This window comes from Ciconia boyciana, chromosome 4 (assembly GCF_034638445.1).
Source record: "Ciconia boyciana chromosome 4, ASM3463844v1, whole genome shotgun sequence".
Classification (NCBI taxonomy): domain Eukaryota; kingdom Metazoa; phylum Chordata; class Aves; order Ciconiiformes; family Ciconiidae; genus Ciconia; species Ciconia boyciana.
Window position 1 is genome coordinate 57743795 of NC_132937.1, and position 21955 is coordinate 57765749.

The 21955-nt window shown below is 38.4% G+C and overlaps 1 protein-coding gene across 2 annotated transcripts in view; it reads right to left on the minus strand.

Annotated features, from left to right (window-relative positions):
- The window catches only part of SMC5 (structural maintenance of chromosomes 5), a 50007-nt gene that overhangs the window by 14491 nt on the left and 13561 nt on the right, over positions 1-21955 (minus strand). For both annotated transcript variants that reach the window (XM_072860175.1, XM_072860174.1), the window contains exons 8-17: positions 17875-17946; positions 16693-16948; positions 15394-15548; positions 13599-13712; positions 11804-11898; positions 11465-11597; positions 9313-9486; positions 9007-9176; positions 5944-6067; positions 1407-1529 (exon numbers count right to left, since the gene is read on the minus strand). In XM_072860175.1, the coding sequence (XP_072716276.1) occupies positions 1407-1529; positions 5944-6067; positions 9007-9176; positions 9313-9486; positions 11465-11597; positions 11804-11898; positions 13599-13712; positions 15394-15548; positions 16693-16948; positions 17875-17946 (1416 nt within the window). The remainder of the gene's footprint in view (positions 1-1406; positions 1530-5943; positions 6068-9006; positions 9177-9312; positions 9487-11464; positions 11598-11803; positions 11899-13598; positions 13713-15393; positions 15549-16692; positions 16949-17874; positions 17947-21955) is intronic.

A 21955-nucleotide genomic window follows, 5' to 3' on the forward strand; every position in this document is an offset into this window, starting at 1 on the left:
ATATAAGCTCTGATATGATTTCCTCTACTTACGTTGTTGAATGTAACCCAGTAACGACAACTGAGTCATTACGGGGACCTCAGCTGACCCAAACACCTCTTCACTAGGGACAGAGGCAATTTTTGTTTAACCAAGAATTATCACATTTACCTTACAACTCCTGTCTACTGATCTGACCAGACATCGACTTATGCACCAGCCCAAGCTGCTCTCTAACAGATGAAGAAGAGGGGGACAGAGAGAACTAAAAATATTAAATAAATTTCCCAGTGACAATACACACTACTTACATGAGGTTCACAACTTTGTAATGCATTCTTACTCCTTACTGAGCTCCAGCAATGAAGCGATTTGCATTGGATTTTGATAAAGTCTGAATAAGAGCTGCATCACATGAGAGAACTGATATAACAGCAATTTTCCAACCAACATACTGACCTTATCTCTGACTTCAAGTTACTTTCTGCTCCTCTTAGGAAGTTCTCTTCCTAATTTTCCTGCAAGTGATGATACCTATAACCTCAAGTTGTTTTTTAAATACATGCCAAGGTCATTCTTTTTGCAAGTGCATAGCCATCCGAAATAACTACCACTTACCTTTTGAACTGCTTTCCAATTTAACAACAATTTTTTTTTTTTTTTTGGTGTGGATCAAATTGAATTAGCAATAGGTTATAGTTAACCTGGCTCTTGCAAGATAAGGAAAAAAACCTTACCATCCTGTACTTTGACAGTTTTTTCCCTCAGTACATTGAAAGATTGTACTACTACACAAATACAAAAATTGACCTCTATGTACCAATCCATGAGAGATCACAGCATCCTCTGCTCTGGGAAAAGAGTACTTGTATGTGGAACTAATTCCTCAGAGACTGCCTTTTTACCTGAACACAGCATAGCTTCCTAATATGATCAATAGAAGGACTGTTTATCCTCCTTTCTGTCCTACAAAAAAGGCATTTAATTACAGTACGAGAAAATAAGCTATGAAAGAAAGACAAAACAGCTCTGCTCCACTCTGATACAGTAATTTCTGGTTCATCTTGAGCTTGCATCTCATGTGGGTTGTGGCTACTTGTCTATGACAAACTCAGAAGAAAAATAATACTTCCAAATAACAGCAAGCCTTTTTACACACTCTATACATTATAATAAAAAGATCCAGGACATGATGACTGTTCAGCACATTTTCACAGAAGCTTAGCTGTCTTAATTAAGGAAGGCAAAGCTCCTATTCAGCTTTAAATGAAGAAGCTGAAGTCAAACTACAGAAATCAAGGCTAAATATTTAGTAGTACTAATACCCATTTCTAAACAAAGCCACAGAAGCATCCTTTTCTACACCATAAAGGCTTCCACAGAAGATGTTTCACAGTAGATATCCCAGTATTCATATAAATGGTTACCTCTGCAGCTCTTAGCTGTATACTTGCTGCTTTATACTCTGATTCTAGTCTGTTCTTCTCAGCAGCCACTGTAGTACTCTGAAGAACCAAATCTGCTTTGAGGATGTTCAGTGATATGCAGTTCTACAAAGGAAAACGGAAAATGTAATTTTTTTCCACAAGGGAGTCAAAACTGATACAATCACTATCGGGCTTTAGAAACTATCCAATTTTTAGTCACAGCATAGAATCTCACACTGTGTTCAGCTCTTCAATGCTGCTGGCTGTCAAATTCAATGAAAAGAAAGGTGACTTACTGGTGACCCAAGCTCTTCAAGATGCATAGTCCCCATGTACTTTTAATCTGTAAGCATATACATATCACTTGCAACCAAACCATTTTACACCAGAAAAGCACATTCTCTTTCCCTACACCATATACTCACATGTGAAATGTGAGAAAAGACAAAGCCATCTCAATTCTTTCTCAGAGACAGAATCCAACAGGTGGATTTTGGTGGACTTTGTAAGTCACACACACAGATGGAAGAAGGTCAAAAAATAAACACATAAGATATGTGCCTGTCACTGACAATGCAAGATGACTGACTAGATGTACAGTGACTCTAGTGTCTTCTGTCTTAACTGGAATAGCGTATGACAACAAAAGGAGACTATTTTGGAAGTTTCCTAACAGGCTTTAGTGATCCCCAGAACCTGGTCTGACAACTTTGACATTAAAATCGTTGCTTCTTTAAACGAGTCAGCCTCAGGAATGGTCCAGAGGCTTCAAAATCAGCAATACATTCTTGATTGTGTGAAGGGTAGCTTCAAACCTTGACTTATGGGGCCCTCTCTTTACAGCACTGAGAACACTGGTTTACCATTTTTTTTTAATGATCGACATATAAATACAAAGGAATTATCTCTTAATGAAACAGAGGACAAGGTTCCAGCTTTAGACCTAGGGGTAGGATGGTTACAGCAGGATGAAGTTTTGAGAGTGTTAGCTTCTGACCACAACAGGGAGCCAAGATCTGAGATCTTTTACTATTTGTCATTTCAACACAAAGTTTCTACAGTGTGAACTTGGACATAGGAATAAGTTTATTTGTTTCCAATCCACTTAAACAGTTTAAAAACAATTATCAGAAAAGTAAACTGAAAAAAAAATTTGTAACAAAAGGAAATGGAATGGAAATAAAATGGAAAAAGTTAAGATTATTCAAAGACAACAGTACCAGAATCTGAAACAGTGGAACAAGGCTGTTTCTGTCAACTGGTTGTAAAGTATTGATGTGTACTAGGTATGTGCCAGGTACGCTATGCCTTGTGTTGTATTTGTGTAAATATACATGCAGCCTGTCGCTACTTGACTGTTCCACACAAGCCCCAGAACTCTTAAAAAAGTGCGTGATGGCAATATGATCTAAACACACAAAAATCCCATACATGTTCTAAATTTCCTTCTGTGGTAGAAGTGAGTATGCCTGAAACATACTACTACCTAAGTTATTATCACTTTAATAGCCTACAGCTAATATAACTACAGAACCTATTGAAGAAAGTACACAGACTCCCATAAACCTGGAAGCATTCAGGAAGTTTGGTTTGGGGATGACCAGAAATGTATGGATTTCAACAACTTTGGTAAAACATATAATGAAACATCTTTCTTGTATCACACCATTTTATTCTCTTCTGTCCTGGTTTCAGCTGGGATAGAGTTAATTTTCTTCCTAGTAGCTGGTATAGTGCTGTGTTTTGGATTTTAGTATGAGAATAATATTGATAACACGCTGATGTTTTGGTTGTTGCTAAGTGGTGTTTACACTGGTCAAGGACTTTTCAGCTCCCCATGCTCTGCCAGGTGCCCAAGAAACTGGGAGGGGGCACAGCCAGGATAGTTGATCCAAACTGACCAAAGGGCTAGTCCATACCATATGATGTCATGCTCAGTATAGAAAATGGGAGGAGTTGGCTGGGGGGTAGCGGTCGCTGCTCAGGGACTGGCTGGGCGTTGGTCAGCGGGTGGTGAGCAGTTGTATCACTGTTTTGGTTTTTTCCCCCCCTGGGTTTTGTTCCTTTCTCGCTCTCTTGTTGTTTTCCTTCTCATTACAAGTTTATTATTATTATTCCAAATATTAATCTGTCCTTATCTCAACCCACAAGTTTTCTTGCTTTTTCTCTCCCCATCCCACTGGGGGAGGGAGGATGAGCAAGTGGCTGTGTGGTACTTAATTGCCGAGTGGTGCTAAACCATAACACCTTCACTATGTACTAGCATATATTTCCTACAGCACACAAAGTGTCAAAATTAAGCTGATACACAACTGAAATAAATCCCTTTTGTAATCAATAACTATATCAGGGAAATACCATCCATCCTCCCCTACACCCCTGGTATACTGAGAAATACACAGTATGTGTCAAATCCATTTTCCTATACTGGGTGAAAAAGATTAAGACGCTTCTTCAGGCGGGTCATACAGCAGTCAGTAAACAACTTTGGCTGCACTTTAGAACAGCAACACACTTGGACAGTTTACATACTGGGAAATGGACAGTTTACACAACTGGGAAAATCCTGTTTTACATACAAAGCATTTGCACAAGTTTTGAAAAGAGGTACTTTTCAGTACTGTTATTACCTGCACAAGGTTCTGCAAGTTCTGTAAAGTAATCTACAGCATAAGCAACCCTTTTAACATGGCAGGTGTCTTCTGCCAATCTTTGGCATTTTCAAAATTGCTTTGGCTAGCTGACGCAAAAGTGATCTCTGAAACACTCCAATTGTTGCAGTCCATGCCAATCAACAAACAGAAATAGCCCACCCATTTGGAATATTTTCTTCTTTATTTATTATATAAATACCAGCAACTAAAGTGTATTGAAATCAGCCTCACTTCAAAGGTAACTGCTTGAGTGTAGGAAGGCTCTACAGAGGGACCTGGACAGGCTGGATCAATGGGCTGGGGCCAATTGTATGGGGTTCAACAAGGCCAAGTGCAAGGTCCTGCACTTGGGCCACAACAACCCCATGCAACACTACAGGCTTGGGGAAGAGTGGATGGAAAGCTGCCTCGCAGAAAAGGACCTGGGGGTGATGGTTGACAGCCACCTGAATATGAGCCAGCAGTGTGCCCAGGTGGCCAAGAAAGCCAATGGCATCCTGGCTTCTATCAAAAATAGTGTGGCCAGCAGGAGTAGGGAAGTGATCGTGCCCCTGTATGCGGCACTGGTGAGGCCGCACCTCAAATACTGTGTTCAGTTTTGGGCCCCTCACTACAAGAGAGACATTGAGGTGCTGGAGCGTGTCCAGAGAAGGGCAACAAAGCTGGTGAAGGGTCTAGAGCACAAGTCTTATGAGAAGCGGCTGAGGGAACTGGGGTTGTTCAGCCTGGAGAAAAGGAGACTGAGGGGAGACCTTCTCGCTCCCTACAACTACCTGAAAGAAGGTTGTAGCAAGGTGGGTGTCAGTCTCTTCTCCCAAGTAACAAATGAGAGGACGAGAGGAAATAGCCTCAAGTTGCGCCAGGGGAGGTTTAGATTGGACATTAGGAAATTTTTCTTCACTGAAAGGGTTATCAAGCATTGGAAGAGGCTGCCCAGGAAAGTGGTTGAGTTGCCATCCCTGGAGGTATTTAAAAGACGTTTGGATGAGGTGCTTAGGGACATGGTGTAGCGGTGGTCTTGGTAGTGTTAGGTTTACGGTTGGACTTGATGATCTTAAAGGTCTTTTCCAACCTGTACGATTCTGTGATTCTGTAATACTCAACTCTTTTCAGGAGTAAGCAAGAACACATTTCAATGCTAGTAAGGCATGGCAAAGGAACAACACACATGCTCAAAGTGGGTGCAAGAATGGCACCATTTCTTGCTGAGTGCAAAAGCACAAGCAGATTCCCCTAGAACTAAAAGTAACTGTTTCTTGTTCCTTAGTTATTAAAAAAAAAACCGAAGAAAATTCACCTTGTGGCAGCTCCCATTATTAGGGCTTACAGGCTAAGCTAAAGCAACAATTAAGTCCAGAATGTTTTCTTCTTTTTTGAGTTAAAGAAAACCTCATGACATTGGAGCCTGAGACCTGAGTACTTTTCCCATCCTAGGCCTCTTCCACAATCATGGATCCTTACAGTTTCAGGTCAATTTTTCACATGACTAATGACTACTCTTTTTTCCAATAAAAACAAAAAGATGTTATGAACTAGGGTGGAAGGAACAGTTCACAGAATTATGCAGTATTCTGAAAATGTACAGGCTGAAATGGTTACACAGTTAATTCCTAGTTTATTCCTGTATTTACTGAATCAGACCATGGATTGTAAGACTTCAGTCACTGAGAGTCTAAATCAACGCACACAAATGATCTACAAATCGAATCAATGACAGATGAACAAGTTCGAGTTCATAAAAGCTTCAGAAGATGTTTATCTTGAAGCAAGTTAGCTTGTAAACATTTACAGTAACACATCCAAATGTTGCACACCTCCTGCTTAAGTTACAAGAATTGGACTTTTCACAATAGTGGAACACATACCAAGTTAAAAATACATACCTTTATGAGATGCATTAATTCAGTAACAAGTCTTGCTTTTTGGGTATTTATTTCTTTGATCTTTACATTTGCCTGTTGAGATTCCTTCTCTAGGTTGATAGCATCTTGTTCCAGCTGTCTTAAGCTATGGGAGGAATCATATTATTTTTTATTATTTTAATTACATTAATAACATTTTTAACATTTAATAACATTAATATTTTATTAATCCTGATTAAAAATAAATTGTACAAAAATGCAAAATTTCTTAATCTTGGTGATGAACCACCAGTTAGTGAGAACAGGAATTTGTATACCTAGACTTTCCACATACATTAGAGGCATTCCCAATCTATGCGCTTTAAACCTAAGAAATTCAAAAGACAAAATTTTCATAATTAAAGAAACTATGATTTTGGCTGCTAAGGGCATCACTGAGCAATCATACTCCTTTACTTCCGTAAATTTCAGATTACAAAAAAAAGAAAAAGAAAAATCAGTGTAAGGATTACATTTTTCTTCTGCTGCTAGCTCCTTGCAACAATACAATGTAGGAGAGTTCAGGAGGTTTGCTTAATTCTTGTTATATATACACTAGTAAAAAAAATTGTGTCCTCAACTTACTGCAGAAACCCAGAATTTTCACTAGATCTAAACCTCAAAAACTTATAATTATGAAGAACTTCATATGAAATAATCATGATGTTTAGTGAGCTGCAAAGCATTTGGAGATCTTAAAAAATGGCCAAACAGGCCAAGAGGATGATCCAGGAAACTACAAACCAATCATTCTTAGTTTGATCCCTGGGAAAATTGCGGAGCAAGTATGCCCCTCAGAAAACAATTCTAGGGGCATAAGTGAGAAGGTGATCAGGAAGAATTGGCAAGCATTTACCAAGGGTACGTCATACCTGATGAACCCAACTGTAAAACAACTGCATGACAGGAGGTCAAGTGGTTGTCATTTACCTCCATTTTACCAAGGCTTTCTGTTAGGTTATCTGATAAAAGCTCACCTGCACACCCAAAAAGGAGAGACAATAGCAGGTGGGGGAACCCCAAATAATACCCTACCCTGGCTACCCCCAGGCCCATCACAGGAGCCATCCGCCCACAAATTGGCCACCTCCATAAACCCAGAGGAAGACAGGGGCACCCTAGCAGACAGGAACCCAAATTAAGGACTCAGAGGAAGGGACACCCTGTCCCAGATCAGCCTCAGCACCAGTGTCCAGGTGTGAAACCCAACAAAGTAAGTCAACACCACAGCACCCTCTGGACTGAGAGGGTTATTTCCTGGGGGTATAGGAGACATTATGGAATGCAGCAGAAAAGCATTTTGCAACTGTGCAGGACTTACTATTGGATATTCAGGGGAGAAACCAAACGCGGGGAAAGGGAGGGATCTAGATGACTTGGAGAGGAACAAGTGTGGGAAAACAGAGGGATATGGGGACAAAAGGAACAGTTACATGTACATAGTTGGCTGGTCAATAGGCTCGTCCAGCCATGCCCAGTTGGCACACTCTCTTCTTATTCAGTTCCATTTTTCATTCTTTTTCTGGGTGAGGGACTCTCTATTCAGCATCCATGTGTGTGTATGGTAGTCTAAGTGCAAGCAACTATCATCAGATTACAAGTCAAGGAGAGGGCCTGCTTGTCTGTAGTGCCAGTGACTAGAAAGACCAGAGTGAGTAGACTTAAGCGACAGCCAGTGGAGTGGGACCACAGGTCAGAGGCCCATGTGTCCATGGTGCCACCACCTTGTACAAGTGCAGGTGTGCAAGTGAGTGTTTGATCCCTAGCAAAGACCAGGCCAGACTAGCTGCCAAACAGGTGAAGTGGCCTGGGACCCAAGGGGGTATGTGTGTCACTAAGGGTGAGACCACAGGAGGAGATGGCTATTGGAGGGACCAGGGGAGTCCAGCCTGGCTGCCAGAGACCATGAGGTCTGCTGTCTCTAGGGCTGAGACCTGCTGGCCTGTGTCTGTATTTAAGGGTAAGATGACAGGCCTACTGGCTGTTGCAGGGGACTAGGGCAGTCAAGGCTACCTCTGCACATTTGTATGCCTGTGTGTCTCTGAGGGCAAGACCACCGAGCTGGCTACTGGGAAACCAGGGAGACCCAGCCAGTTCTGAATGAGTGTACACATGGGTGAGTGAGGCAGCCTGTACAGGCAACAGGAGCAGGGCTGCAGCCTCAGGTGTTTGCATGTCCAGGTACCAGCAACTGGGGAGACTGAGGGCCAGGGGCAGCTACTGAGCAGACTCAGTGTCTGGACCGAGCTGCTGATGGGATCCACATCATCCATATGTATGCGTAGGAGTCTCACTAGGGGAGCCCCGTCCTGCTCAGACAGAGCAGGAACATGATGAGGCCAGTGGTGCTGTGTTTGCCCAATTGCTCTGTGTGTCCATCAGTGCTGTGTGGCTGCCTGTGTGTAAATATGTACATAGGTACTGTTTAGATGTGCTCTGTGTGAATGTGTCTACTGGGAAGACAGGCTCAGCCTCACTACTGGTTGCACTGGGGAGGGTTAAGCTGCATCAGCCCCACCTTCCTCTGAGGCTGCTGGATTCAGATGCATTCCTCTAACTTTATCAATGCTGTCTCCCCTAATACTCAAGTTGGAAGACTACACTCTGGATGGATGGAAGACTAGCTAAAAAAGTGGCTGGACGGTCAGGATCAGAGGGTCAGTGTTAGTCTGTTGTATTCTCCCTGGAGGCCAGTATCAAGTGGCATACTACAGGCTACCATTTATGTACATTATGTTATTATCTAGGTATGTGCTACCGAGACAGAAGACTAAGGTAAATATTTGGTAAATGACTGCAATGATCTCTCACTGGAATCCTATGATTTTATTACAGAAAACCTTTTGGAACACTGTTACATGGTTTCTCAAATCCTGTCTTCATCTCCATTTCTAAACACCTTCTTTGTGTTCATTATCACCTGTATCTGATGCTCAACTACTGGTTACTTTGTAAGGGTAAAAGCACACTGCAGTAAGAGGAAGCCAAAATACCTTTGTTATTAAAATTGTTCACGTTTCATAGATAATATGGCTTGTTTCCTACCTATCATACTTCACACCAATTTTTGATTCCAACTGTCTCCTCCCGTTTCCTCTCTCTAAAAGCTCCTTCTTCTGTTGCCTGAGCTCATTGTCTCTGCGTTCCAGATGTTTCTGTCTCTCAAACAATGTAGTCAAACGCATATCCAATGACCCTAACATGTTATTGATGTCCTGAAATAAAAGAACACACACCACTAGTATTCTTACTACAAACATATGATACTAACACATGCAAGTAGGCTATGCTTATTGAACGATAAAATGGGTAGTAGTTCACATCATATACAGCACAGAAGTAAATTCCTACCTGTGCCTGGTTTTCCAACTGTCTTCTTTCATCTGTATCCACTGAACTAGTGAGAAACTGTGCCCCCCTCAGGGATGTGTTAGTAGAGAGTGTTAGGTTTGTATAAGCAGATACTTTAACAATGTATTTTTCTTCTGCTGTATATATTTGCTTAAGTTTGGTTTCCTGTATGACCTAAAACAGACACAAAAATATTAATCTGACAAAAGTGTTACTTAAGGCAATATTTCAGAACAAGGAATAAACTAGCTAAAATCCACAGTAAAGAACTTCAACTTATGCTGTTAACAAGCCTTTGCAAAAAGATGATGCTAAGTTTAATGCATCATTATACTTGTAATTCAGACTGATCAGCAAAGAACTTTTAAGATACTGTCAGAGTATGTTATCATAACCAATTAAACAGGTTCTGATTATTCTGATATTACAGACAGACACTGGAAAAACCTGTTAATATTTGTACTGCATCATGAACAAGGATTGTACTTGCTGTAGTTGCATAACATGCAAACGTAGCCTGTGTACCAAAAGTACGTAAGAAATTAATAGATGAAACCGTAAGGTGAGCTGTAATACATGAACTTCAGTGAAGCAGATGTAGGAAAAAAAAAAAAAAAAGAGGTATAAAAATACTAGAGTTACTGTTTTTAAATGACTCGTGTCAAAAAGGATATTCTAAATAACCAAAGATTTACCATAATGCAAGGTAGTATAGTACTTCAAAAGGATATAAATTCTCCATTAAACCAGGAACACCAAAAAGCCTCCATAGCACAACGTAAATTTGACTAAAGATTTTTTCAGTTTATATACACAGGACCAGCAATATTCTGTTGATTTGGTTCCTGGACACTGAAAACCATGTTTACTTTGCTTTACAGCTCAGATTGTGGTTGACGACATTCTATATGCTCAGCTCTATGAAAACAAGTCTCCTTTTAAACTAAAGCTTTCTCTGGCATGTGTGAAACAAAATGTTGCAAACAATGCATTTCTCAATCAAAAATAATAAAAACAAAGAAAAAACTTTACACAACTGAACTGAGAATGTGCCATGTGCAACACATTCAGAATAGTGGCTCATCTTTGCCCCTACACCAGAGATTTTTCACTTGCTGCCCACAGAGCTCTGGAAAGGAGGGAGTATCTAAGGAGTAATTCTGACTGGTTTACAAAATGTAACTCAAAGGCCTATTATATAGGTAATCTACTTCATCAAGTGATAAACACAAAGTGGTGGAAGAACTGCAGTTTAAAGATGAAAATGCTTAGAAAAAACATTAAGAGAAGAGCTTTTCACCTAGGACTCCCTCCACTTTTACTTTCCTCTTCCTCATTCTTAGAGCCTCAGAAACATAGAAGATAGGAAGGAGCAACAGCTATCCCAATCAAACAGGAATTGTTCTCTATTCGCAAAGCCTGTTCCCTGAGTTTCTCAAAAAAGCAACTCTTACTGTTCTCAGAGAGCCCAAAGTAGTCTTCTGAATTCAAAGAGTTCACTCTCTAAACAAGACAGACAACAGATGTCCAGCGTAGACAGAGAAGTGTATAAGGATTTAAGTTGAAAACTGTCATGTGTTACCCATTATAACCCAGCAATGATGAGCTTGCAGGAACCCATGAAAGACTAAGGTAGGGAGATTACTCCTAGTGGGAGCTCTTAGCCTATTTCTAAGAATCCAAAAGGTTTATATACTACTTATCACATCAGTTCTGACTGAAGCTATACAACTGTATTTGCTAGAAACTGAACATCTTAATGAGTTTAAAAAAAAAAAAAAAGCAGCTTCTAATTGTTGCTTTAAAACACGACAGGTCAGCATTGTCATGTTCTAGTAACTGCTTAAAATTTTGCTCAGAATATCTCAGGCACGTAAAGTGGAAGTTATTATAATAAAACAGCTTCATATAACTGACTTGGAACAGTATGCAGATGAAAGATGTATTTAACTTTCTGTGAAGTACTGCATTAGATTGACTGGATTTGTTAAAATGTTTTGCAATATGTTTGTGTATAATGAACTGTTCTCACTTCTAAAGGCCAAATAAAAGGCTAAAGCAATTTTTTGTTTTCTCCACATTAACTTGCCAAAGAATTTCCAAAATAAAACTCTAGACCACAGGTGTGTTTGTGCTATTTAGGACATCTCACCCTTTCAATCATGTTTCTGGTCTTCTCTGTTCCCACAGGGACATCATGAACACGGTACTGGGAGCAAAGATAACTCATCACAGGATGAGGAGCATCAAATAACTCTCGTAAATATGAGAAAAATCCATATCGGCTGAAGAGGAGGAAAAAAAAAGCATGCATCAGAAATAAAATTCAGCAGGTAAGCAAGCTGAAGTTACTGAAGGGTCAAAAAGAAGTCCCGCTAACCCAGAACCGAATTGGTGAAAATTTGATTTGCATAGAAAATTCTCATATATAGCAACAACACCAAAACATTGTATTTAAAACCATTCCCCACTGACAGAATCCGATACATACTGTAATTCTTCAATAGGTCTCAAAGGTAAGCTTTCAGCACATGATTCAGCAGGCGCGCATACAGCATTCACTCTTAGTTTCTGATGATCACGCATCTAAATATAGATTACATTGGATTATTTGGTAAAAAACAGCAGAAAAATTCACTATATGAAAATCAAGTATTTATTATTAATTCACAGAATAGGAATTATTTTAAACTGACAACCCCTGGAAGAACCCACAAAAATCCACTCTGGCTCAGGCATGACTGAGCTGTCTAAAAGGCAAGCTCAGTTAATGTCTCTCCATGAAAATACCATGCATTAGAGAAAACAAAAGCAATCAAAGAAATCCAGACCCAGGTGCTCAATCTAAATAGGCAAGCTGGATGTAATAAGGAAGCCTCCTCTTTCAGGCTGTATGGCCATTTTGCACAGATAATGTCAGACCACTGGCTACAGAGGCTCTGAAAAGCCTGATCCTAATAGGGCAGAAATTACTTAGGATACAAATGAAAGATCAGTTTAGCTGGTTAAAGCAGTCTTGCACTGGGTTCCACAACCATAGAGGCAAGACAAGCCCCCAGAACCTCACATATCACCACTACTGTTCACATATATAAAAATGACTAGCCTCTGTGAAGGGCAGATAGGTCTTAAAAAATTGCAGGACAGTGTCAGTAATCACACTATTCTGTGGACAGTAGTTGGGAAGTATTATGACAGTTAATGCTGTATCTTGAAGCTTTTTTCTCCTGCATCATCTGTCTGGCACCTCAAAGGGAACAATCTCCTTATGACTCCAGGAAATGGCAGTAGTAAGAAAATATAAGCCTGATTTGTGAGAAGACAATGGTCCAAGCAGCAAAAGATGCCCTCTCGCCTCTTTAGTCAGGAGGCATTGGAAAAGCTTGGTACTACATTTGTAGCTTCCTGCTCTTGTCGTGTCCTGGTTTCAGCTGGGATAGAGTTAATTTTCTTCCTAGTGGCTGGTATAGTGCTGTGTTTTGGATTTTAGTATGAGAATAATATTGATAACACACTGATGTTTTGGTTGTTGCTAAGCGGTGTTTACACTGGCCAAGGACTTTTCAGCTTCCCATGCTCTGCCAGGTGCCCAAGAAACTGGGAGGGGGCACAGCCAGGATAGTTGATCCAAACTGACCAAAGAGCTATTCCATACCATATGACATCATGCTCAGTATATAAACTGGGGGGAGTTAGCCCAGGGGGTAGCGGTCGCTGCTTGCGGACTGGCTGGGCATCAGTCGGTGGGTGGTGAGTGGCTGTATCACTGGTTTTTTGGGGTTTTTTTTTGGCAGAGCATGGGAAGCTGAAAATTCCTTGACCAATGTAAATGCCACTTAGCAACAACCAAAACATCAGCGTGTTATCAACATTATTCTCATACTAAAATCCAAAACACAGCACTATACCAGCTACTAGGAAGAACATTAACTCTATCCCAGACGAAACCAGGACATGTCATTTTCTTGTACACAGTATTTTCTCCTCAACGATTATTGCCTCATGAAGGAAGACAAAAGTTATTTCTAAAAAGAAATATTTTCTTAATATTCCAGCATCCCTACAGTTGGTCTAGGCTTTAAAAAAAAAATCTTACTCCTACAGTAAAAAAATCTCTACTTCCTAGAAGAATACGTTAATCCAGAAAACCTTTGAATATTTTGTATTAGCTATTGTGCTGACCTTGCCAATCAAAACTTAATAAATACAAGTTTACTTGGTAGACTCTAATATTTAGGGCCCCTCCATCAGTATTTAATCAATTTTTAAAATTGGTGCCTACTTGCCTCCACAAGAAACATTTCCATATCTTCTTGACTCTCAAAAACGAAAGCCCTCATGTCATTGGCTGAAATGTGATTTTCAACATACTTAGCATGTCTATTGTCTTTCATATTGATCTGATAAAGAAAGGTAATGAGAAAATTATTTAATACGACTGGACTTAACATGCCCCCCCCCCAACATTTTAAGCAGTCAGATGATATCCAAGCCTACATTTAATGAAAACAAAGACAACGTTTAAATCTCTTTAAATATATCCCCTGTCTTTCTGCAACCAATTCTCTTGGGAGGAAACCTACAGTAACTCACATGTCATTGTGTTTAGTTTTTAGCCATCCATATCCTTTCTCAGCATTCCTGGAGCTATCACGGTCTCCACCATACCACCTCCCCCTCTTCCACTCCACACTAACCTTACAATTGCAACCACCACCATCTCATGTCTAGTGGCTCTGCTCCAGTACTACTAAAGGTATCTCACTGTTTAGAAACCATTAACCTAAGGAATCAAAAACAGAAAATGCCACACTCCACAAATTATTCATATGCAGTTCCCTTTGATTTGGGCACAGTGAACATCACCAAATACAAATACAGAATTGTGAAGCCCTAGAAAGCCCTAGATTCACAGATTGATCGAATTCTCTTCAAATTCTTAAGAAAAAAAATATCCAAGTTTAAGACGGATGAAGCTTTTCATATCTGAATTAAATGCTAATGTTAGAATTCTTCTGTAACTCTCACTAGTAATTAGACATTATGTTACTATACGTGACATACAAAGGCAAAATTACACAAACTACACAATTTAATAATCTCAAGTCAGCCAAAGGCTAGGTACACTTAGTAGCAATTTGAAAGCTAGAATTTATAAGTACGTGAGACTAACTTACATTATATCAAAGAAAACAAATTCAGACATTAGTGGATGTTACAGAGGTTAATGAGGCCTTAAAGTAAAAGCAAAGCCATCCTATCAAGGCATTTGTAAAATTAACTTGATGTGGTCTTCCAGGAAGAATTGGAAGTTCTGGTCATAACAGGAAATACTTGGTATTTTAAACTAAAAAAAAAAAATAAAATCATTTTGAACAGTTCTAGTGCATGCACAAAGTGTAAGAATTGGCATACAAATATTCAACATTCAACTAATTTAAATTGTAGCAATACACTATTAAAATAAGCTTGTAATTCTGAAGAGGAAGAGTGCATTGGTGTTCTTCATCCTCTTCACATTATATGGAGCACATATTGCAAGACGCTGGGATAACGGTGGAGGAATGCACTAGAAAACCAATAGTCTCTTTGAAAATTTAGCCCTCCTCTTCCTAGCTAGTACAGTGTCTGTCGAACCAAAATGTAAAACAAAACTAGGGATAGGTGTTTCTGTGTCTGTAGTTGGCTGTGCAAAACAAACCACAAAAACACCTGGGGATCATAGTGACATGTTGTAACCATTGCTAAGCAAGTTGTGCTATAAGGGGGTAATCAATTTTAACTACCACTGCTTTTTTAAGCAGCAAGTAAGAACTACTTAGGTCTAAATAACTAGATGTAACTTAGAGGAAATCTGCAATGGGCACCTTAATAAAGGACTGCTCCTTGAGGAGGGAAGGGGAAGGAACCACCCCATCTTATTCAATGTTGAGTATTACTACATTGCCTATGGAATTAAAATTACAAATAGTTCACCGTGCTAATGTATCCTGCAGTCTTAAAGTCATTCTCGAAGTCTTGCAAGACATAAATAAACTAAACATTAACTGGTAAGAGTGATATGCAAGTAAATTTTCTTACTTCAAGCATCATGGGTTCACAAACTTTTTTTTTAAACTTGTCTTTGTTCTTTCTTAGCCACAAAAGAGCAGAGTGTGTGTCTCGGAATCTGCCTTTCAGATTCTCTTCCTTCATATTCATTATATTATTAAGTTGTCCAAGGCGATCACTTATTCCTGTAATTTAAGGCAGTTTCTTAAACACAGTCCATAGCAAGTACACATTATAACTAGCATTTTCCGATATTTATTGGCTATGCTACTCCAGCAATAAGGTTATTAGGAGATTATAGGAATTAAGTTTCTCTTCCCACAATCAGGATGCTGCTTATTCTAAAGAAATCTTAAGAACTATTAAAGCTTAAAATCTAAAATAAAATGAAGACTTACTCAAAGGATAACAAAATGTGGTACTGCAGTAAAAACACAGGAGTTTAGTCCTAAAAATATCTCTCTTCAAAACTTGTTCTGCCTTTGTATTTAAAACCAATAATGCCCCAAGAGGAAAGAGGTAGTGGGACTAGCAACATGAAATCTGAGGGTTATTTCATGCTTGCAGAAAACAAAATGCGTGACAATAGACTGTGCGAAAGCATTTGCTATTCAGGAGAAACAGAGATCGAATACTTTCTGTGCTTCTCAAGGTAAAATATATAGCGTCTCCTTCCCTAGGTCACTTTGTCTCTCTATACCTCAGTTTTGTCTTGGATTCTACGACAAGTACCAGACAGATAGGTAAGTGCAAATGTACTACGCTCACCGAGGAATATATACAACACCTCCTACCCGCCAAGCTGTAACTTTTGAATTTTGTTTCTAGAAAGAACTGATTGTAAATCCTAGGCTAGTATAAAGGAATTTACCATAAGCTTAGCTCAAGTTCATCTAGAAAGGACAAAAGCAGCATCAGTAGCTAATACACAGCCAAAGAGATAATTTTAAACACTGCATCTTCAAAGCAAACTGCTTTTGCTTCAGGTTTGTTTTTTTGTATCCTGCTAACAGTACTTCATTTAATAACAGAAAAAAATGAAACTGGCAAAGCAGTCTCCTTACCCAGAGATCAGAGGAAACTAATTTTTATGGAAGGACAGTTTTAAGGTCAATTGCCACTTTTGAATATTCTTGTTCTTTCTATTTTGAAAGCAGTTTCTGTTACTTTTAATAAAACTGATAACAGGCAAGAGGACTGCTATACATGTAACATTCAACTATGAGGCTTGAAGTAAATTATCTCACTACAGCAGGACAACTAGATTCTGTACGAACAGTTATTAAAAAAAAGAAAAAAAATCAACAAACAAAACCCCAAGTAACTTACTTTTCTTTTCCCTCTCTTGGTTCATTTTCTCTGCTGTTAGATCACTGATATCACTATCAATATTTGCTCTTTCTTCTTGTAATTTTTTCAGCTCATTATTAACAGCATCAGTTTGTGGCTGAAGATTCTCACAGACTTCCATTGCATTGAGCTGATTCTTCCAGTCCTCTATCATCTTATGAGTGTTGTGTATTTTCCTCTGTCTGTCCATTTCTTCATCTTTTTTCATTCTCAAAGCTTGATGAATTTCTTCAATCTAAGAATTTTGAGTATTTGCAACATTAAAGGAGTTTAGTATACAAAACCTACGACAAATAACTAGGGTATCTGTGCAACTGGTATTAAATGCTGATGTAACTAACCATGCTCTAAAACCGTAAGTGTCTGTTGCAGTTACAATAGCCCTATGACAGTTGAAGAACTGACAAGATTTTCTTAAGATTTAGGAACATTTAAGCAAAAATACAATCAAGCCTTTAAATCAATTTTTGAAGTTCCTTTGTTTTTACAAAATCAGAATCTTAAAACATAAGATCTTTCTTAACACATTTGAAAATTAGTCTAAGATTGCATAAAACGTATAGCAGAAACACAATGTGCAACACTGACTCTGTACACTTATACATTTAATTTATACATTTCTTGACCGAGTGCTTAGATGAAGTTCTGTAACTGTTTTACAACATATCTTTGCATTTTCTTTTTAAAAAATGTTGGACATATACACTTAACAGAAGCAATAACCTTAGCCTCTCACATGGAATATTTGAGGGCATGTTTAATGCTCACTGCATTACTGTACTATAGAGGCTGTAGCTTTTCAAGGAAAGCCTATAATATATAGTATATACACACACACTGTCTATTCCTAAGTTTGTTGCATCAGGGTAACTGATTTTATGTAGCATACACCTGTCCCTTAGCAATACCTGTTTGATTAACAGATGTTTTAAAGATTCATGGTGTACTGGAGGGAGTGAAGCATGCAAGCACTTGCAGCCTCTTCAGAGAAATTTCTCTCTCCGCTAACAGAAAAGCGGACAAGCTCCCCCCATATCTGTGTTTTACTGCAGAATTTAAGTAGTAGCATTCCACCTGAATGCAGCATATGCTATAACTAGTACTGAATTAATACATTAGCAAAGAAACACCAAAAAAAGTCACAAATATCAAGACTCTTACTTGTTTATCTTTCATCTCCAAAGCATCTTGCTTCTGTTTACATTTCTGAGAAACGTCTTTGATTTCAGCAGCCTGCATACAGTAAGATATTTAAATTAGATAGTCATAAATTCAGTTATAGTTGTATTTGTAAAAAGCAGTCATATTTTAAAGAACATTCTGTATATGCATAACTAAGCATTTATGCCAACAGTTTATTACTGACAAAGTCATACTCACCAGTTTCTTATTATTCTTACTTGTATCTGTAACATGTATATTTTCAGCAATTTATGAAGAACTGAGTAACAGCATATAAACTGTTCACAACCATTCAGCTATAGATGTGCAAATTCAGACATGACAGATAGAGGAAGTTTCCTAACCTAATCTGAAATTAAAGTAACTCCATCCTTGATTTCAGTAAAAATGTTACATTCAGATCCTTACATTTATAAAGTGTTCTTGCCTCTTTTTCCAAACCAACTTTACCAAGGAAAACTTATACTCAGAGCAAGAAAGACATAAGTTCCTAGGCACAGGACAGCCAAACAGAATTTGTCAAAGTCATCCTACCTCTGAAGTGCATTGTGCTAAAGCTATATCCTACACAGCTGAGCTTGACAGCTTGTTGGCTGATGTGTAGGCACCCATGTCTCTACTCTTTCTCCATCCTTCTCAGCTTCTAGAGTTGTAGAATAATATAGGTTGGAAGGGACTTCTGGGCATCACCCAGTCCATTCCCTTGCTCAAAGCGGGTCTTATTAGGTCAGGTTACCCAGGCACTTGTACCGAGTCCTGAACACAGTGCACCGTGTTATGTGTGCAGAAGTGCACTATGCATTCTCTACAAACTTAATTCCTCCTTCCCTGAACCCTCAAGGCTGAAGGCTGTCAAATTCTGAAGGCTCTCAAAACCAGGACACTAGTAAAGAACTGGAATTCAATATTTCAATTATCATTATATTTTCAGTTATCATATATTTATATACATCTACCTTACAGAACAGATTAAAAACTGTAATTGTCTTTATGGTTTTCATGGTACAACCACAAGACACCGCCTTATACTGTCAAATATTGCTAAAAAAATTACATTGCATATTCCACTCTGTTCAAATGCCTTTAAAGAGCCTAAAGCAGAAACTATTCTAGGCTTCTCTCACACAATTTTATCAACCTCTTCCTACAAAATGGGCCAATTTCTTTTTTTCAGAATCTACACGTCCTACACACCCAAAGCACAAAATTTTACTAGGAATTCTTAGTCTAACCAAATCCTTAAATGGGTTTTCACACAGAGAGAGACAAGAGAAATAGTCATGCAGTTATCTTGATACATCAATTTCTTCCCAGATTTAGCTCTGCCTTTACTTTCAGTCCAGCTCCTTCCGGCAAAATCTGTAACACCATGCCTGGCTTTTTTCCAACAAAGCGCAAACAAGGCATAAAGAAGAGGTGGTTTATCTCTGCTCTCACATATATATCCTCAAGCCAAGAGCAAGCTCAAGAAGCACTCAGGATTACAGTTATTTGGTAATGGATATAAGCCTGGACCAAAGGGCCTGAAGACAATTATGTTCCCTACAGGTCTGTGTGTCCAAAATAGAGAGGACATAAAATGCTAAACTGCTTTCCCTTAATGCCAAATTGAAATTTGGTTTGAAAAAAACAACTTTTGGGCCAAAAATAGAGTTATACTGGTTTTTTAATAATAAAATAATTCATTAATCAACTCCTGTTGGCTTGCAGCACAATTATCTGTGAATCGCTCACCAAATGCTTGCATCTACAAAGATAAAACTCTAAGTTACAATAAATTCAAGTAGTATCTATGAAAAAGTGAAGAACTAATAAAGAAATAGCAATTTAAGCAATTTTAAGGCATGGTACTTAAAAGCCTTGAGGTTTTGTCTTAGGTCACAACTATCTCCTGACAGTTCAAGCAGCACTGATTCTCCTTCAAAAGAACTTCATTTTCACAGCCCAACTAAGAAGGTATGTGGGAGGGAAACGGATTTCAGTACCCAAAAAAGAGCTACTGTCGCAAAAGTTCAAAAAGTAGCAATACACCTCTAACATCTTGTTAACTTGCCTGATATCATACAAATTGTTCATGCCATAACCAGGTATATACTCCCTTAAGCCTTTTTCCATTATTTTGGACTCTATGGGGGCTTCTTCAAGACAGAGTATTAATCATTCAAGTTACACTTGGCTGTATCACTTAACATCAGAACAAAACTCGGGTTTGGAAATGTCTTATTATAATATTATATACAACATAGTATCAGCTATACATTACAGTCAAAATGATGGTAAATAATCACTGGAAAGCAGTATTAGAATATCGCAGTAAGTCTTCTATAGATTATTTATTTCAAATGTAGCACTTTCCTTCTTCCCATCTTTTTGGCTTCTGGAATATTGTAGAACAAAATGCATCTAATTCATTCTCTGGGCCCAAATTAAACACCACTTCAACATACAGTTCACCTTGTGAACGTTTAGTGTGTGAAAGCCTCACTCCACACGTTTAGATCGAGCAGAAAAACATGTTGACTCAAGAGTATGAGTCGATCAGCTAGTACGTTCCCCCAGTTTTTCCTTCATAGTTCTATAGCAAATAGCCTATGCTGAGCATGCTCCCTGCAAGTTAAAACTAAAATGCTCACTGTTTTGTCCTAGGTTTCTCATACAAAGTATAACTCATACCAACAGAGGATAACTTTTATATGAATATGGCCCAATACTTCTAAGAATTGTGGTAGCAATGGTTCAGTAGAATTCTTTCCTGTTTGAAAAAATAAATTAGTATAACATTAATTAAAATGAAAGATATGAGTAAAACCTAGCAGGATAATACCAAGTGGTGAAAATAAAGCTTAGCACTTCACAACCATGAAGGCTCTTACTGCATTACGAAAATTAGTTTCAAGCTTCCAGCTGTTAACTTTCCTCTAAGGAAGTACACGTAAACAACAAAACCCCACAAAACAAACAAAAAACCTCAACCACACCCAAAAAAAGCCAACTTCAATAAAACTACCAGATTTTCAAACATTTAGGTACTTTGAATCACAGCATAATAAACTCTTGCAGTACTGTAGAGCACAAAATTCAAAGGATACATTTAGCAAAGGGCGTTTTTAATAATAATAATGTACTTGGGTAAGTAGTTATGTCTGGTACAGTTTACTTCACAACAAAACCAGAAGTGGTATGAACAACCATCTGTGGTTTTTGTTTGTCTGGTCTTTCTGGTTTGTTTTTGGTTTTTTGTTTTTTTGTGGATTTTTTGGTTTGAGGGGAGGATGTTTGTTTTGTTTTTTTTAAAGGAAGCACATGGACAGTGCATTAGCTCACAGTGTTCTAAATACCACTGACGTTTCAGACCCTGATTCAAGTTTCAGAACCTGATTCTACAAAATGCTTCATGACAGCAGTCCTCTACAGGTGTCACGCATGTCTCCACACCAAGTCCTTTAATCTGATCAGTTATCTTCAAACAGAACTCACTGCAGCAAACATTCTCATGTTATCATTTAACTTTCATTACCCATTAAAAATTTGTGCAGCCTATGCATACAATGACTTCTGCAACCTGAATAGTACATGATAGTTAAAATCCTGCAGTGAATTACAGTACTTTCCTATTTGTCATACAGAAATAGTAATTTTCCATATCCTCAGAGAGAGCAGCTATTAAAAAAACAGACAGTAAGATGTAACGCATAGGTAGGTTTACCATTAAATTCTCTTATGCATAAAAGTATTCACAACCCATGGAGGATTGCTGTCTAATAAAAAAAATTATACCCTACTTATGGAATTAAGTTAAATATTAGAGGAACGCTTTTAGGCCAGAAAAGTTGTAATTTAGCTTAAATTAACCACTCAAACTGGCTACATTTTAAGAAGATAAACAGAGCATCCACAAACCCAAACTACAGGAGAGCTGAAAATAGGAAACTAATTCAATATAAGTATCTAACTTTGGGAAACTGTAACATTATATCCCTGAAGATTTTGAAGGTTCTATGAAGATAATTACAAAATTTGTGTGCTCTTATAATACCAAGAGAGTGGACTTTCAGAGTTG